The following is a 20,324-nucleotide window of genomic DNA, read 5'->3' on the forward strand; positions in this document are numbered from 1 at the left end:
AAAAACCTAAATTCTCTTTTTTCCTTCCCTAGATTCAAAACTGCAAGCAACCATGGACTAACAGCTGCATCTCTGCATCAGAGCTCACTGTCTTTTCCCTTCCCCGCCCCAGGCAGCTTTTAAAGTTTTTTAAACAGGCAGTTTAACTTTGTTTTACACTAAAACAGTAGCTTCATAGGCTGAAGGGAAATGCAACGTTGTATTTCAGAATGTAAAGATTTATCAGCTAAGAGATTTGTGTGTTCAATTCAAAGCTGATGTGCTTAACACGCAATAATTGTCACCAATACTTAGCACAAAGGAAAATGTTTTTTACTTACTTCTTATTTACTGTATTCTACCACAATGATCTAGGAAGTCCTCTTTCTGAGTCAGCTGGACAAACCCACCCATCCTGGCCAAGCTTTCAAACACGACCTTCATTACACGTATTCAATATAGTGAAAAAAAAAAAAAATATGCTAAATGAATTTTTGCCTGCTGCTCACACACACATCCATCCCTTAGAGCAGTGCAAAAGTCAGATTGCTGACCGTGCCTGGTGAAGACTGAACTTCCTGTAAAAATGATGCACTTCATTTCCTGAAAGGAAGCAAAGCATAAGCTGCTCAAACAATTCACAAGAAAGCTCTGATATCTCGGCCACACAGTTACAAATCTGTCCTACTAGAAAAATACAGCATCACATCAGTGACCAACAGCTACAAGCACAAAAATTCAGAGAAACAAACGCATTAAGACAAAGGAGAAAGCACCAGATTATCTGAAGAAACAGGTAACTTGTCTTAACAGGATGAAATTACCTGTAAAACTTTTTTCTTTCATCCCACAACTGAGCTAAAATTCTGATTCTCCACTCTGTTCATAAACAAGATATAAATCTCTATGAAATCATTGTGCCCAAAAGATTTCAGTGTAGTAGAGGCCAGTAGCACCTGCAAGTCCTTATACTGCCGAACTGACTGAATAGAGGCAGAATACTGGTTTTTATCTCTTAACATATAGAAAGGGAGTATTCTTATTTCAGCATGTTTAAAAATAGTCAACAATACATATGGAACAATTTTCATTCTCTATTAAAAATATAAAAAATATTTCTTTCAACTTATAAAACTATGTAATTTGGCCCACTGAAGTTTCTTTAGTTTACCTTTTGTTTAAAAATACTTCTAAGTAGCATTTAAATTTGGACGAGGCCCATGCTTTGAATCAGTGCTTCTTGCAACAAGGATCTTTTTTCTGAAAACCTTTTGTTTTGCCTTATTTACAAGACATACTTCCTTTTATTTGTGTAGAAAAAGAAAATCGTCCTGTACACTAACCAGAATTACTTTTTTTCTAAATGGAGTGCAGATACAGCAGTGAAATCTGTGCTGTGTCAATGTTATTCATAATACTGAAAAGTGTCCATTTTTACATGTAAAAACGTTTTGTTACAAGGTTTTGCAAATAAGGCGAAGGATTTCACAGAAAAGAAACAGCATTTTAAGTGAAAGCACTAGAACTTACAGTTACTTTTTTTTTTTCCGTCCTTTTTTGTCCTTTTACAATTCAAGAGCTTTAAAAAGTCACAGCTGAGGCAGCAACCTCCTCCTACCCAACGAGATCCCAAGTACAGCGGCAACCCTCGTCTCACAGCAGAGCCATGAACCACATCACGTGCAAACAACCTTCCCTGGCTGCCGGCACAAGCCTTCGGCCCCACGAGAGCACCCACGCCACCAGCGGCCACGGCAGCTCGACCAGGCTGGCGACGGGTGAGCCAAACCGCTGCCCCCGTCCCGCCGCGCGACGCCGCCGTTCCGTGCTTGGGAAACATCGCAGTCGCACTTCTTGCATTTCTTGGCCCCGAACAAAAAAGCTCTTAGGAAACCATTCAAACAACTGCCAAAAGGACAGAACGACGCTTTTTTTGGATACATCCTTATCCACTCTACTAAAGATTCGTGCCATCTGCCATTTTATTTGCACTGCTGCCATAGCCCTGCCACTTGATTCCAGCACCCTTTTCTTTCCTGTTCTTTCGGCACAACTAGCTACATTTTGTTGTGCCGTATCATTTTCTTAGGCTGCTGGAATTAACAGCTCACGATGGGAACATCTCCCTACCACCTTATATTTAATGAGTGTTATGCTAATTTAGACAAAACTCCTTGCTTCTGCACAGTGCGGTACTGCCAAGCCAAACTACTCAAAAATCATCAATATTTTATTTTTAAATACATCCTTTTTACTGGCATTCTCAATTTTGAGTCTTTAACTTTCAGCTTTTGTCAGTAGCTACAGACGAACTCCAGGTTAGTTTTTTGTTTATTTTATGAAAATTTAAATCTCACATAATCACGTGACTCCAGAAGCTAAGATTTTCATAGTGTGTTGTAATACTTAACAGTTGTTTTGGTTTTTTTTCCTGAATGCACAGTATCTTTTCATGATGTTTAATTTACTGTTAATTCTCCAGTAGTCAAAATAGTCATTCTAATTGGAAGGTTCACTGCTACTTACAAAATAGCTTAAATGTTGATACCACACAGAAGCTGAAGTGAGCAGGGCTTTATACTGAAGCACTTTAAAAAAATTTCCAGTCAGCCTCTAAGCACAACCTTCCCGTCATTGCTTACAGATACGTGATTGTAACAGAGAAAGAAGTGGGGAAAGAGGAAAAAGGACTGTTCAAACAAACAACAAAAAGAGGGAAAGGGGCACTAGAGAAAATTATGCAATCAGCAAAGAGAAAAATGGCTTAGACAGAAACTATGATAGGGATGGGTCAGTCTTTTCTCTCTCTTTTTACTTTATAAAATAAATATGGGAAAGAGGATGCAGAACAATTTATTAAGAATGGGAACAAACCTTTAGCACTCTTCCAACTTTGACTCCACCACGATAGCCACCGCTTCTCTTTCTATCATATCACCAATCCATATCCTCTACTTTGTTCCAAAAATACCATAATTTCTAAAGGAATTTTTTTTTTAATGATCAAAACTTTGAAGTGCCATTCTGCGACAGTCATTGTGAAATGGATTTCTAACTCTGATTTTAAGTTTTGAGAGCAAAGGGGATTATTCTACAGGAACCTTCCCTGTGCTGTCAAACAAGTCTTCTCTCCTTTTCCATAAGGACCTGTTCCACAAATATCCAACAAAATATTGATAACGAGACCTAAACTTCTTGCCCTATTCCAGCCATCCCAGCAGAATCCCTGGTGCGGATGCAGACGTGATAACGAATGCAAGCTTTTGCCAGATTATTTTCTGTTGTTGAAGGAGGGAGCATAGCACAGCAAATGAGGTCTCTCTGTTAGGCTGTTCTTCTCACAGAGCTAGAGTAGCAGATGCCCTGTAATACACAAATGGTTAAAGCCAAACTGATTTATTTAAAATTAAGATTGAGTTTATTGATTAAATTGTAGGGAAAAGATTCCTCAGGCGTAACACTACTCTACAGATGGGAATCAGAAAATCAAGTGGACAGAGAAGTACGTGAAGTAACAGTCAAAGGAAAGGAACAAGAAGAAGAAGGGAGAAAAAAAAGATAACTTCTATTAAATTCCTCCTTTAAAATGGTGTTGTGCGCTATTTTTTTCCCTTCCATATCTTTCCAAAGTTAAACACTGTCTTATTTGTTGTAAATATAAAACTCGCACTAGTTTCAAGTTTCCAAGTCTTGATCCAGCACAGAACAGTTTACAGAATGGCTGTGATGAAGACTTACAAAACATGTAGAAGATCTTTGTAACTACTTCAGATGCATGAATGTAGACTGCTAGATACGTCATAGAGTGGTTAGTGTATGGTGCCACTGAAAGATCTATTCCCATATAAAAATATTTGTCAATACTGATTTTACATTATAAATATGACAGTGACTGATCACTAAAAAGTCAGCACACAGTAAAAAGAATACATATTGAGGTAGGGAAATAGTTATAAAGTGAGGTAGGGAATACTGAATTGTTAAATCAGCTGGTGTAATTTAATAAAATTACATATATGAAAACTACATGTACATTACCCAAAGTTAGCTCTGTATCCTGCCTCACCATCCAAATACTTTTTTACATCACCTCTGTGAAAAACTCAGTTTGATCACTCAGACAAACGTTTCCAGGCAGGCTGATCCCAAATCTTCTCACCAAAACTTAATGTTTCCTTCATTTTGAAATGCAAGCAAAAAGAGCATTGTTCACTAATCTCCTGTATTTCTGAATTGTACAGTTCTAAAAGATGTTCACTCTGGTTTGACACTGCTCTTATGGCCAATTTTGGTCAGCATAATAATCTTTCATTGCTTTTCTGTTAAAATGTGAATTTTATTTCAACTTGCAACTTACAGGATGCAGTTAAAATATGCATCTGTCCTAATAAACATATGGGAAAAGGCACATGCCTTCTAACTGGCTAACAGGTTTTGTTTTTGAAGAAAGATGTATTTTAGAGCTACCCAGAGAGAAGGCAGGCTTGCTCCTGCTCTGCCGAGGAATGGGCAAACGCCTTATGCTGTCCCTCAGAGGCAAAAACTTGCCCTGAAGGTCAAATCTGACTCATAGGCCACATATTTTACAGGCTTGTCTAACAGTTTGCTCTACTTGACTTGTCTCAAAAGCAAACTTCATAACATTTTATGCAAACATTATACAACCTTAAGTCTGAGCTGTAAATCAATAAAACTCACTTAAGCTTGAGGAACCTCTGCAAAAGGAAATAGTCTCTTAGTTGAAATTCTGCTGTAATTAACATTAGCATTGCTAAATCTTACAATTTTCTCTAAACAAGTGTCATAATATTTATAGCTTCAGATTAGAGTAAAAAATTGATAATTGACATACTGCATAGAATTTGAGGGAAGCAGGTTTAAAAGTAAAATTTAAGTCTCTAAGTGTCATGGGTCCAGACACAAAACTCAGAATTTGAAAGCTCTTGTGTTAGACTGCCATGGGTTTGCATTTCATGATCACAAATTTCAAGAGCAGTCTCCATACAAAAACATGTTTCTCACATGCCGGAACACCACAGTTCATTTAAAAATCGTTAGGCTCAGGTGGCAAATAATTCATCATTCTCTTAAATCAAGCCTCAATATTTCTGGAGGCCTACCTCATCAGTATAATGAGTTAACAAAACCTGTATTAGAAATAGCCTGAGTGACCACAGCTGTGTGACATTTGAATGTTTTTCAAAGGGATCCTTTGGGTTTGGATCATGAAGAAATTTTTTAAATTTTTTTCTTTTTTTAAAGGGAAAACAAAAAACCACCACCACAACACACAAATAGGTCATAGGCTCCTATTCTTCCTTGTCCTTTACAAAAATACCTTCAGGGAAAGGTACTTGTGGGTCCTTTTGCACTGCAGATATTACCAGAATGCAGAACAAATAAGTAGTATTCAGACCTTTCTTTCCTCTGGATAGCTATATAAAGAAGAAAACTGTTTAACCATAATTACTTAGCTAAGCCTTCTGCTGTGACCACGAGCCCCTCTTCACCTTTAACTTTTTTTATCAGTAAATACAAAATTCAAAAGATTAAAAACTATTTTGGCTTTCTAAATTTTGAAGAATTAATTTAATTATTTTGATGTACACCCAATATACAGTACTACTTTTCAGCTCTATAAACTTATTCCAAGCATTCCACGCGACACATGACAGCAAATATAAAATAAAATCTAAAAAGAAAAAAACTGAGAGAATTTTTGCCATAGTTTAAGTTCAAGACATTTTTTGCCAGAAAACAGGTTCCTAAAAGTACAACTTGCATGACAATACTTTCACGCACCTTGTAATTTGGTGTTTTCTTTGCTAAAAATGGCTAACTGAATACCGTTCGTACTGAAAATAGCAGACTGAAACCACACTGACTCATTGGGTTTGTAGTATAATATTTCACATAGAATGCAGTCAGAGTTTTACTACTCTTCCTCTTTAAGGAACCACTACAAATATATTGTACTTTTTCCCCTATAGGAAGAACTAATCAGGAAAAGAATATAAATATTCTTTCCCATCTAGGCATAACAGCACATTAATTCTGAGACAGTACCAGTACAACAAAGGAAAATATTCTGAAATTAAGATACAATTTACTTCAGGCTCAAACACAGCAAGCACAGTAATCTTCACGTTACTTGAAGAATTTCACCTTTGTGTGGTACTGATGATTACTGCCATCCAAACTTCCCCAGCCTCAGACCATAAATTCAGATGATGTTCTGAAAGTCAGAAGTAAGGTAAAACAGAAAATGAGAGGCTCCAGGTAATTCTGGCTACTAGTGATATGCAGAATACATGCATCTATCTTGTGGTCATCTGGTGTAGTTTTAAAGTTCTCACTGAAGTTGAGTCTCACTGACTACTGTTCTGTAAATGGATCAACAACAGCAAGAAGTTTATTTCTCCACATGGAGTCACCACAGAGTATACAAATTCCTCACCTCTCGCACCTCACCATCATTAACTGCATTGCTTCAAAACATTCAACCTAGACTCAAAGGGAAGATGCTACAGAGAAAACATCTGCATCCCACAGCAGCTCTGTTTACAAGTGAGGGACTACTAACTTCAGCGACACTCGGGGTGTTCCGCAGGCGACTTCTGTAAACACCAAAGACCCAGTCTTAAACTCCGAAGATCGTAACTGTAAGGTTACAGCTATACGTGAAAATGTACCTCTGCCCAGGAGAGGGTGAAATGAAAATTAAATTAAAATACTACGGTTGTGCTACAATGAGGTGTGAAAACCCCTGGATGTAAAATTGTCTCCGTTGAGAGTTGGGTTCCCAGAAATTCCTAGGGGAAATCAAAATGGTGAGAAGATGGATAAACTTTCAGCAAGAAAAGCCCTAACTTTCTGCAGAAGTCTTCCAGGTAGAGACTGCAAAGAGTGCATCTCCTTTACGCATTAAAAAAAGGAGGAGGGAAATCTAAACAACGCCAGCTGAATCATCAAGAATCAGGTGAACAGTAGCGAACGTAAGCTCCAGTTGCGTATGTGCACACCAGCTGCAAACTCCAGTTAGTTTATTTGGAATACTGAAAATATTTGGTCTCTTGGTATCCTGATAGCACTGGCTTCTGATTTCTCATTTGTATTCCTCAGCCTACTGCAAGAGCACTAGTATTCATTCTTCTCGGCTTCAACTGGTGCATCACCAGTAGGAGGAAATCCATGGGTCGGTCCTTCACAGGCCCTAGTGCTTCTGATGCACAACACACTGGCCAGCCTGTAAGCCAACAGAACTCCAAAATTTTGTTAAACAGCATAGTTTTCACTACCGCCCTTTATGAGACGCTTTATCTTGACTGGCACGAACACTCTGAATATGCTGTACAACTTGCTATACTTAGTTAGCTTTCTTCCAGTTTATATAATCAAAGTCATATTTCACTATTTAGTGGCTGAAAACTTGCCACAGTGTAACGCGGGTAAGCAGCTATGAAGAAAATTAACTCTTTCCCAGCCAAAAACAGTACAAAACTATTCTAATAAATCACATTTTACCACCTGTGTTGTGCTAATGGAACTAGCTGATGCACAGTATTTTTGAAGAATGTTTCAAAAAATGCGTGTGTTGTCAGCCATGTTACAGCTGGTTGGGAGGAAGTTAAAAACCCATCAGGCTCCTCAATAGGCATGAGAGGAGGTTTTTGAGGACTTTTTTTGAGGACTTTTGGAACAGAAGTAGTAAAAGATCTCCTAGGTCAGGGAGAAACAGAAGTAACACAGGCTAGTTCTCTGCTGGGGAGAGGATGAGAAAATCTCTCTGAGAGAGGAGTTCGCAGGGAGGACCTTCGCACCTCTACTACTTCTACTGGCCAGATTCCTCAAAGATTCATCTTTTTTAAAGAAGGATCTACATATCAGATAGCGCATTCCGGTATTTAAGCATTGAACTGATTGAAGTTTTGTTCAGTCATAGGCTCACACTTTTTTATACCTGAGTATTTTTGGAACATGGTACATAAATCACTTCTTTAACTAAAAGAATACACCTTTCAGACTCAGCAATTGTTTTGAATAATTTCCATTAATCTATTCTGCACAATTTCTGTACTCACACACTCAGTTACGCTGCAGGAAGACCACATCTGTCATACTTTCTAGCTTTGAAGAGAACCGTTTAAATTATCTCAAGCACTCTGCACTATTTTTTGGACAGAATAAACACAATCATCTGAAATCACAATAATTGTAAGATGACTGTGTACCATAAATGATCCAAGAAAATATATTTGGATTTATATAAAACAAAAAGAACAGTTCTCACAGCAGATTTTCTTCTTCTTATTGGGGAAAAAAGTCCCAAACCCAAACTGCATAATTTAAACTAAGGAAATCACTCACTCACTCACTTAGCCAGAAGGAAAAGCGAATCTCCAGACGTTAAAATTAAATAAATAGTCATGTAAAGTAAAAATGTCAACATAAAAATACAGAAAACAAAAATAAAAATATCTAGGTTTATATTTCAATAGAACAAAATGCAATAAAGAAGAATGTAGGAAATAAAATAGTGGGCACAAGAACATGTAAAATTGTTTAATCCCCACAGAGTTGAATGAAGCATCCCTTTCTCTGAAGAACCACTCTTATCAGGAGGGTTTTTCATGGAGGAGAAAGAGGCAATTGAAGCTAGGAAATGATGGATAGCAATGACCTTTCTATCTGTAAAACATGGGCATATTTTAGGTATTTAATCTTGAGAATTGGATTATTATTAATCAATTATTCATGACAATTTGAATCTATGGTAGATGTTTTTTGTTTTCTTAAATATCACATAGCTAAGGTCCTGCTTGAGAACTGGAGAGGAGATTAAATCCTCACAAGCAAATAGTGTTCAAGACTGGCATTTTCTTCTCTCCTAAACATTCCTTCCTCTGCATAACAGCACACATTGATGACAACCCAGTACCCTCTACAAATTCTGCCTAAACATTCTGAAATCCACCTGTTTTTTTTTTTTTTGTAAGGGCGGAAAAAAAAAATCCCCAACCTTTCCCAAAGAACAAAGCAGGGCATTGTGGTAACATGGAGCAGCAAAAACTCCTATGGCTTCATTCCTATAGCCACAAGTTTTAACATCCCTGTCGCATGTTTTACCATCCACTCTTCCTCACTTGCCAAAGGTGAATGATAACAGAAGCAGAATGTCTCCATTTCAGGCCACCAGATCATACAATGAAAATAAGCAGAAGGTGTTTGCAGATATTTAAAATGCACTGCCGAAGACGGAAAAGCAGATGGAGCTATTCTAAGGCTAAGCTCTTTTGAAATGTAGAACCTCTACAGCCTGAAATAAAATACAAAATATGTGTGCATCTGTGAAGGGAAAGGAATAGATCTCAACATTGCCTTGAAGAATACCTGAGCTGAAAAATATAGAGGTTATCCCAATTTGGGGGAGCCGCTACGGAAAAGAGACTCTCCCTTACTCAGGTTCTAAAATTGAAGAATATGGATAGCAATGGCCACCTTGTGAAGACTAAAGCCAATTTAACACACCTAAAAACACCACCTATTTGGCAGTTCTTCCTGTTATCAAATACTCTGTTAAAAAATGTACACCTTATTTCTAGTCTAACTGAACTTCCAGGTGTTACATCTAGTTCTCCCTTTGTCTGCTACAGTTGAAGAATTGTCTTACCAAATTGCCATTCGTTGTGGTATCATGCTTCTTAGGGACCAGGCAAGCCCCTCTTTACCCTCCTTGTTAACAATAAACAGACTGAATTCCAGGAGTTTTTCCAGAATAAGGCATGTTTTCAACTACTCCAGTCATTCCTGAGATATCTGTGGTTCTCCCCGACCCTTCTCCAGCTGAACGCGGTATTCCAGTAACAGTTATGCAAGTGTATTAACAATTAATACAGAAGGGTAATATAACCATTTTCCTCTTATTTAGCTTTTCCCTGTTTATATGTCAGCGTACAGTAACCTTTTGACTCTCAAGCTCTCTTCAAAAATGATTAATTCCTTGGTTGAAGCTTCCCATAAGATTACCCATTTACCCCAGATATTATGAATGTTTTCATTCGCGGAGAGGAGGGATGCTCCAAAGGAGGTGAGGAAAGGGCTAATCTGGGGGAAATCATCATCTAGATCATCATCTAGAGATTAAAAAAAGAGGGCTTGAGAAAAGGACTGCAAGGGCAGGGCAACGTGAACTGAAAACATCTTACTGTGGAAAACGGGGGCAGCATTTGAGTTTATTGATGTTGCCTGGTAAACTGAGTTCACAAGTGCAAATGAGAAATCATACATAATGAAGTCATTATAGAGTCTCTAACACTGGACTTCGTTGTTGGCGTGCCAATAAAACTGATTAATCTACGTCCATATAACAGCAGGATAAAACAGCTGCAAACAAGGAAAACCTTGGAAATTAAACACTGGAAACATTTATAAAGTGAAAACTAAGGCTAACACAAATGGAGTATGTATCAACAGTGGGGGTGGAAAACAATCTGTATGGGAAAAAAGAAACTGAATCATTAGGATAGTGGTGAATAGTTGTTAATACCTGAGAAAACTGAAGTATGCCCTGTTTAAAACAACTTAAAGAAACAGTTTTAAAATAGACCGTAATAATCAAAACACTGTTTATTTCTAACCTCAAGCTTCTTTCAACATGCAATATTCTGCAAACTTTAGTCTAGTGGGGCAATAGATCTGGTTAAATCACAGCCATTCTGAGCTACGATACCTGTTATTTAAGATTAAATACCTAAGTAATGTTTGTGATAAACAAGCTTCTCTTTGCTCTACTTGTTCTATTTTTCAAACTTTAGTTACTAGGTCGATCAAGCTGTAAAACTTTTGTAAACTACAAGAAGTACTTGTAATTGAGCCAAACACTGTTCCTCAATTTTTTCAAGTAGAACAGACTTCTCTACTCATAGCCACAGCCCCCAAAAAAAGAAGAAAAAGCAGCTCCTTTAATTTCATCTTTTTTGTTTCTTCCATCTAGAAGACTTTAACATTAAAGGTTAATAAAAATCACGAATTTGAAACAAAGAGAGGATTGCATCATAGCACCTGCTCAAATAAAGCCAATACTTCCATAAAGCCGCTACTACACAGAATTCAATTATTAAGATTAGGAGTTTTAGAAACTTCCAGCTTTCAGCTTTCACCTGAACTTGCTTTTCACAAAGTCAAACGTAAAACTACTAGTGACTCCAGGAGGAGCACAGTTATGCACACTGGAGCAGTACATTATACCTGCGAATTTTATCCTGTCTTCACCCTTTTCCCTGTTACTTTTTTAATTCAGCAGCAGATAACCCTCCCATTGCAGAGACATATAACTGCATATAACTGTCAAGTCACTTTAGCAGGGACTTGCACAATCTGTTGCAATTTCTACTATAAGTTGAAAAAAATTATCTTTTCCTCTCCCACCTCCCCAGTTCAGCCACTACCACATGTCCTTGCAGTGAATGGATTAGAGGAGGCACAGCACCACCCTACTGTCCTTGCTCCTTTCCTCCATAGTTCAGGCATGCTGCTAACTGCTACGAAATAAATCTGCTTTCCCACCGGTCTGGGCATAAGGAAGCCTCTAGGAAGAGGAAATGAGAAGGAGGCCACTCCAAAAGCTGCAGATGCCATACGCACCTTCCCATGTCCTCAACACAAGCACAAAGCAATTGCTTGTCCAGGGACAGTTAGGTGTAAAATAACAATCTTTTGGGATTAAGCAAACTCTCAAGCTGTGCAGGACAATTCTCCCTCTTTACAGCCCTTTAAGAATTATTTTTTGATTGTCAGATAAACATCTGACATGCTAAATTCAAGTTTCCTGTAAAGGATCTAGATAACTATTCAATACATTAAGGGTATAAGTATTTACTGGGATTCATTATTTAGAAAAAAGGATTAACCAAGATTTGAAAAGAACTTCTAATGCTAATACAAAGTTCAAGAGAAGTTGATTGTATAGAGAAGATTAAAAAACAACCCACAAAACAACCAAAAAAAACACCTAAAAAGAAACTACCTCTGGAGGTAACTCCAGAGAATATCACCAGTTATGAGAACAGCAGGTTCAGAAACATCAATTTACCCCACTGTCTACAGCGCAGTACGTATGCAGTGTAAAGACAGACTGACCCTGAAGTGTGTGGTCAGACAACGATCTCGGAGAGCTGGAGCACCACTCAGCATTTAGTCCATTTGCTTTCTGAATACACCCTGTAATTAGAGAAGTTTCTCATGCTGCCCCTCCCTTGAGCAACTAACGTTCAAGCATTCACATAATTTTGAAATAGTATCAGCTCTGGCAGTTGACAGAAATATTTTCACCTCAGGAGGGTGCAATTGCAGATGATCTTTTGGACAGCATATGATCTTCAGTTCAAGACAGAAAAATGCAAATAATCTTGCATACCTTTTCATGTTTTAAAGCATCCAGGACATACAGTAGGAATGTGGACTTGTAAAAACTAATTAAAAACCCCAACAGATCCATAGCACAGGTCTAAAACCTTGACCTTGTCTTACAGCATTCTTCTAGTTTTCAACGGAGTAACTACTTTAGGATTCAAAACTCTTTACAAACTTACACCTGACCGGTACTCAGTGCATCTGGAAGCAACTCCTCTCAGCATAGTTTACTCTGCCACTTAAAAGTATAACCTGAGAAATTAAGGGTGATGACACCTAGCAGAGCTGCATACTGCAGCTCATGTACCTAAAAAATATACAGATCCCATTATGAATGCTAAGAGAAGAATATAACGTTAAAGCTTTAAAATGTAGACGCTACAGAGGTCTATATTATACTTGCACCAGTCAAATCACACCTTGCTTTGACCTCATTGCTTATGCATGCTGACAGGAGTCACTCAAATAAATTCGGTAGATAGGCATTACAGTTGCAACACAATTGCATTTGACACACATTTAACTGAGTCAACAGGCAGTATCCCGCTACACTTCAAAAGCAAGCCTAAATGACAGCAATTTGTTCTGGAAATACTTACTTCTGATGAGGTCACCATCAGCGCGATTTCCCCAGACGGACTGGTCTTGTATCTCTGGTTGTATACTTTGGTTACTGGAAGGCTGTTTTATGTCTTTATCTCCTGCCACAGTATTCTCCTGGTCAGTCTTTTCTAAGTCAAAAGAAATGTGAAGATATTAGTTTTGGTGATATTTTTCCTCTATGTGAATAAAACTCATCTTTGAAAATTAAAAACAAGAGAGCATAAAATCTAACTTGTCTTAGATTCTCATGTAGTTACCTTTGAAATAATTCCTAATAAAGTTGATTTTCAATTTGTTTTCTTGTCCAGACCACAATAATTCCTCTTTATAAAAGTCTTTTAGTCATATTGTGTTTAATCATGCAAAATAATACTCGGCAGCTTTTGTAACAGCAATTTACAGTTGAGTTTGTTTATATTTAGTTACCTTCCACAACATTTTCAGATGAAATTTTGAATTGCTTTGTCACACAAAAAACCATTCTTTTTTGCCCACGTACTTGTGGCCCTGGCATACAAAAGCCACAAAAATTCCACAAAAGTCTGTTCTCTATTATTTACAATTGAACATATAATTATAAGACAAATATTGTTGAAACTTCAAAACTGATTAGTACAGAAATTCAGAAAATTTATTATAACATAATTACCTATTTTTCATTGAAAAAAATAGCCTTTTAAAAGCCATTCCTGAATAGAAGTCAACATTTAGCCTATGATGAAAGGAAAAATGATTTCTTCTCTTCATGTAGATACAAGATGCAGGGAAATAACTGTAAGGTTATTGATGGATTCTTAAGCTTGTTGTTTTGATGATTTCGCCAGTTAACGCACGCAGACCTGCATTTTCTCAAACCAAGGTTAAGTGACAGCTTTCATTTTCACTGTCATTAATGTTTTAATTGTCAAATTCACACACAAAAATCTTTCTGTTCTTGATTGCTACAGGTTTTTCCTACTGGCATTCAAGGAAACATTTCCAAATCTGGAATTACTTTGTTCATTATTCACAGTGACAGATTATCAGTTTATATCACTTACTCGAGGGATCTGTAAAACACTAAATATTTTCAGTCTCAAGTACTTTTTGAGTATACATAAACCATTTAATATTTACAGTAAATCTAAACGAGCAACTGTTGAAAAGTCTGTTAGCTCTATTTATTTGTTTCAAACAAGAACGTGTTTATAAACCACTTATCCCAATGTAATGATACTATATCCTCTAGTAAAGCAATGATTCCAGTCGAGACACAGAAAAAATCACTTATTGCTACTGCAACACATTAAAGGTTAGTTTCTTTATGTAACCAACAGCAGTTTGATTTTAAATCCTAACTTTCTGCCTTTGTTATCCACCCTATTAAACTGAGGCATTGAACATCACTCAAAATAATATATGCTATACTGCATGTATAGTAGCACCTGCCTTCAAGCACTGCTGCTCCCCTTCTATTAATTTCTGCCTCTGAAATGTCTGACCCAGCTGCGTCCATGGTACTTCTCTCTCAGCCCTCCCTCCCGTCACCCTTTCTTCAACAACTTGTCAATATTTCCTCAAGCCCATCCTGAAATGAATCGTTTCACTGGGATTGGCATAAAGTTACTGAAGTAACTGGGAAGATATCCATTGGCATCCATGAGTTTTGCATCTTGCCCTGATGACTTAATCTCACCTAGATACTCATCCTATCCAAAAAAAACCCCAGATTTTTTCAAGCCCTTTGACAGACATCAGAATCAAATTATTTCTACCTGACATGTATCAGATACAAATCTGACTGTATTGAAGCCTGATGATTTTGCCTGTGTAGTTAGGTATTAGGTGCAAATGTGTTTCAAAAGTGTTTGAAAAGTGCCCTGAAATAGACTGAAAATAAGTAGCGTCCTGGAGAGAGCTAGCATAAAAGCAGTCTGCTTTCCACATAGAGTAAGAGATTTTGCTCTTAAATTACTTTACTGCAGTTAACACCACCAAGATTACAACAGTATCTACCCGGCAGCGGTAGGACAAAACTGCAGAGTTACTGTATACAATTTTCTTGTATAGGATACGACTTTGCAAAGGCCTACTATTTCATGTAGTAAACAATGAACGGCTCTAAGGAAATATTAGTGTTAGTATTATGGGGCCCTCAGTGTTCTAGACTACATTTTTTTCTAACAAATCTGAAGGAGTGCAGAATACAACCAGTCATCATTATTCACAGGGATTTAGTTTTCATTCCTCTGCTTGGTTTTGGTTCAGTATCTTTTTTTTTTAACTATGTAGGCTGTATGTGTATTTTTCATGTTTACTTTTATTATTCTAGCTGGCTATGGTAAACGGCCAGTCAAAACCATGTAAACAACAGTTAACAAGAAAGAAGTAAGAAAGAGGCACTATTAAAAAGTAAAAAAAAAAAAAGTTGCAATTGAACACCGAACAATTTTGATAGGAAGTTTACAACACCCAACATTAATTGAGTGTCTGTTCTTTGACCCATTGAATTCACATGAAGACCTCCCCACGACTGTGCATAACACAAACCTGCACCATTAGAGAGGCATTTGGTACCTTCGTTCACGCTCCAGATCGCCCACTGGAGCCGCGGATCTCCCGGCGGATGCTGCTCCGTGGGAGCGGTGGGCTGACCGTGGGCAGCAGCTAAGGACCCCGCGGCAGCTCCCTCCCTCCTCAGCCCCCGGCAGGATGAGGGGAGAGAACAGAGAGATCACAACTGAGGAAGCTCGTGGGTCGAGATATACTTCAACAAGTGAAGGAAAGAGGAAGAAAAAACAAAACAAGGGATGCGAAGGCAATCACTCGCCACCTCCCGCAAGCAGACCAATGCCCAAGCCAAGCTCTAAACAACGGCTACCTCTCCCAAAACCTCCTCCCCTCAGTTTTTATTGCTGAGCCCGACATTATATGGTGTGGAATATCCCTCTGGTCAACCGGAGCCAGCTGTCCGGGTCGTGTTCCCTCCTAACCCCCTGCCCACCGCCAGCCCACTCGCTGCAGCGGTACAGTGAGAAAAGAGAAAACCTCGACACTGTGCAAATGCTGCTCAGCAAAAGCCAAACAACTGGTGTGCTATCAACCTCGTTTTAGTCACAAATCCCAAACACAGTACCGCAGGGACTGCTATGAACAAAATTAACTCCATCTGAGCAAGACTTAGTACAAGGGGGCTTTAGAAAAAGTAGACCTTAAGCTATGTTTATTTAAAATTTTTTCATACATCATCAGATGCATCAGAACACTGAGAATAGACAAACGCTGGTGTCCTGATTATTTGTTTTTTCTTGAACGTGCACCAGGTCCCAGTTTTAGTGCAAAAGAGAATTTCTTGATTATTCTCTTATAATAAACAGCTGATGATGGGATCGCAACTTTTTTTTTTTTTTTTTATTCTAGAGGTGCAACTACAACATACCAACCACAACCAATCACACATGAAGACAGCCTCAAGACTCCTGAGTCTGTGTCTTGTTGATGCCACTATTTCTGTGTTAGGTGCATAAGAATAGTGCGTAAGAGTAGTTTATGAACGATAACACATTTATGAGTCCAGTAAGAACTGACACAAAGACCTTAATCTTCTCTGACATGCCATGCTTGTGGCACAGCAGCTTTAATAAAGCCTACAGCTGGCACAAATACTAATGGCTGGATCTGGCCACAGACAGGTATGGCTTTTTTCTACTGCATCTTCAAATAAATTTGTAACACTTCTCTGTTTTATTCAAGCTTAACCTTAAGAATCTCTATGTAATACTTCCTTAGTATTTTAGCTTCTGCTTCCTTTAGTACACCCCTTCCACTCACATGTGACTAGCCTCCAAAACTGACAGCCAAGAAGAAAAAGAGATGCTCTTCCTAGCAGTTCAAATAATGGAAAGAAAAGACTCATTATGCTCTGAGTCTGGCAGTGCTGAGGTAGAAATCCAATCTCTCTTCAAAACCACAGTAAGTTACTCTAGGTCATGTCACAAAAGCAACATAGTCTTCTTACCTACACGGTTCAGCCCCCAGAACAGCAACGTGCGTGCCTATGCACCTCTCCTAAACTAACAGCAGTCCCTGGGCTGAAGAGCTTCTAGCCAAAAGCCCCGCAGGAGTGACACCCACACAGAGTACCCTGTGATTTATGCTGAAGGTAAGCATGGGCACAAACCCTACTTGTGTGGAGATTAATGCAAGCTTAAGGTTTAAATAAGGAAGAGATACAACAAGGTGGCAAAGTATAGAATTGAGATGGCAACGGCCCAAATCATATCTGTATTCCAGACAACTGGTGAGCCACTTTTAGTGAAAAAACTTAAAATTTTAATCACATCTCAAAATCACTGTTTCATGAAATAAGCGAACAGTGAAATCCTATGTTTTTGTCATTTGAAATTATTAAAGTATATATAAATCACTTTTATAGCACATACATTCATTTTACCATGATCGTCTTATATTTGGTTTTAAAATTACACAGCAATACATGTATTTCATAGAATCAAAACTTGTTTTCACCATTGAGACTACTGTAACATCGATTGTTAACTCCCGTTTTAGTTTGGAGTATGTGCCTCTGGTTACACACATTGCTTTGCATCATGACAAATACATTTTACAAGATTCCACCAACAGAATAGTGGCAGCAGTCTGGGTCAGAAACAAGGCTACTATTACAACAGCCCTATCAAAAAGAAAATTTAACAAATAGCCAGAACTGTCAAGAAAGACTTATGTATAGTTAGGCAAGAAGAGTATACAAGACAATCTCTCCAGATCCCTTCCAATCCTGTCTTCTGCGCCTTTATAAAGTTGCTGGGATATAGATCAAACTAATTCTTGAAAATTTCTTAGAATATCCCAGTGAAGTATCCCTCTTTTCAGAGCTATATTTATTCTTTCTCTATGATAATGTAGAGCATATTGAGTGGATGTCAAATACATATACAAAACCGATAGAAAATACAAAAATATAGGTAATGCATGTACATTTGCAGGACACACCTTGAAGATCAAGTCTTTGACAAACAACCAACTTTTCGTCTCCAAGTGCTTGTCCATTTGTACATTCACACTCCAGCTGCCCCCACACATCCCGCCATGTCTCTTGAGTTTACTCAGAAATGGGTCTCAGCGTGTTCAAACATGGTATCGTACCTTATTACATCAGTAACTACGTAATATGCAATCTCTGAACACGCAAAACAAAATGGAAACAAGTACCCACATTAAGTGGGTTGCACATCCTCAGAGTGTGATCGGCAGCTGATTTCTATTCATTAGATAACACATAAGCCTATATACTGACTCAGCCATCTCTTCCAAGTATGCAAACTGTAAGAGTGCTTGACCAGCAACATGACAAACTAGACTTGAGAAACAGGTTTTATAGTTTGCCTATTGACACAGGGATACTGTGGATGTAAAATGAGTTAAAAAATCCTGTTGCTGCAACGATAGAAGGCTTTGTTGCTAGGACACATTCATTTTCTGTTCACCAACAATGTGGCGCACCGCACCAAATAACAAGTAAAGCAAAAGCAACTGCTGGGAAAGGCTTCTGGAAACCTGAGTGCATCACTCTCATGGAGGAGAGAGGGACAAGCAGAATGGACTGCCACAGTGGAGTCACTGTGATCTCCAAAAATGCAGAGTCAGGAACAGTCCAACAGTTTTACTGTTTAAGGGCAGAGGAATGATGGAAGCACAGGGCAAAGCTTACTTCGGCACCTAAATTTGACCCAGCTGCTGGAATGCAAACATGAATCCTTGGGAGGCCTGAGTTATCCCTGAACAAGCAGACACAGATTTAAACATACATGTGCAAAGCTCAAACCGTCCCAAATGGAATTTTGTCCTTCAAAGCAAAGAGAAATTACAAAAGTGAAAAAAAGAAACCACCAAAAACCCAAACACAAAAGTAGATCTATGAGGAACAAAAAAGTTGAAGAATGTTTCCAAAAGGAAAGACAACAAAACGGTTCTCTGTCTCAAGCCTACAGCGGTTGCGAGGGATTGAAGAGCATGTGGCAAACACTGCATTTCTAACGCTTCCTTTGTTCATTAATATCCTTGCTGGCAAGGAACCACTGAGGATGCTATTTCCTACCAAAAATTCCACTGTTCAAAACAATAACACAAAGGAACCGCGATAATACCAGGTTTCAGAATGCAAGCATTAACAGTAACACCCACCAGCTACTTCATGAAATGCCTAAAACTTTTAGGCATTTCACATAACAAGCAAGTTCAACTGTGCTATTCGTGTAACAGAATGCCCATTCCAGTTCATGATTTGCCTGAAACGATCTCATTGCATTAATGACTGGTTGTACAATCTAATTAATATTGATAATCCACAAATTACGGAGTTGGAAGCCTCCATTTGGATGTTTGATTGCTTTAAAACTAACTAATTTGTTTTTATTTCATTTCAGCGGCTTTCATTTAAATGTCTCATTGCAACTTTCAATGGCCTCAAAAATGCCACTGAAAAAAATCAGTCTCTTAAAATTAGAGCAATTCAACTGAACTTCTTGGAAAGCTCTTACACAGAATTTTCCAGGTGCAAGCTATGGAACAATTATGAATGTACTATACAAGTTTGACAGCCCTGGACAAATTTTAGTCGTGATAAATTAAAAATTAATAGCAATATGCAAATACGTACTCTGCACTATTTAAAGCATTAAAAAGTTCAAATACATAAGTGAAAACTTCTTTTCACAAATAATCATGCTAATTGTCATGCGGTCAGTTATAAATTTATGTATGTCATTCATCCAACAACGTTTCACATGTGTACAAAACTAGTTTCACATAAGTCCTAAGCAATACTCAGTGGCTATGGCTGTATTAGCAACAGTGTGGGCCATTAAAAGTGGGCCCGTTCAGTGAAAGAGTTGATTTTAAGGACACATTCCATATTATACATGTTCCAGGGGCTTTCTACTTTGGACTAGCTCTCAGATTTAATCTCAAAGACTGAAGGCTTATTAGTGGCTGGAGTGCATTAGGCACATTCCTGCAGTGCATCTTTCAGATTATTTTGTCCAAAAGGAATCCATTCCAGGTCACTCCCCAGGATCACTCCCCAATGCAAACCAAAGCAGGGGCCAACAGGAGATTCACTTCAAAACAGCACTGCTGATCCAAATGAAAACACTAGCATAACACACTCATTGCTGGATGCTACTTATTAGGAAAAAATAAGTGTTTAAAACAAAGAGAAATCTAACTTCTGAGGGCCTGGAATGGAATTTGAGAATTATTCTGATATAAAATTAGCCTACGAGATGAAACACAAGTATTTAAAATTTAATGCAAGACCTTTACAGTCAACT

The 20,324-nt window shown here is 38.1% G+C and overlaps 1 protein-coding gene across 2 annotated transcripts in view; it reads right to left on the reverse strand.

Annotated features, from left to right (window-relative positions):
* Window positions 1-20,324, reverse strand: part of MDFIC (MyoD family inhibitor domain containing) — a 53,425-nt gene that overhangs the window by 26,347 nt on the left and 6,754 nt on the right. For both annotated transcript variants that reach the window (XM_030014644.2, XM_030014645.2), the window contains exon 3: window positions 12,990-13,121. In XM_030014644.2, coding sequence (XP_029870504.1) covers window positions 12,990-13,121 — 132 coding nt within the window. The remainder of the gene's footprint in view (window positions 1-12,989; window positions 13,122-20,324) is intronic.

The sequence above is a fragment of the Aquila chrysaetos genome, chromosome 5 (assembly GCF_900496995.4).
Source record: "Aquila chrysaetos chrysaetos chromosome 5, bAquChr1.4, whole genome shotgun sequence".
In the NCBI taxonomy this organism is placed as follows: Eukaryota; Metazoa; Chordata; class Aves; order Accipitriformes; family Accipitridae; genus Aquila; species Aquila chrysaetos.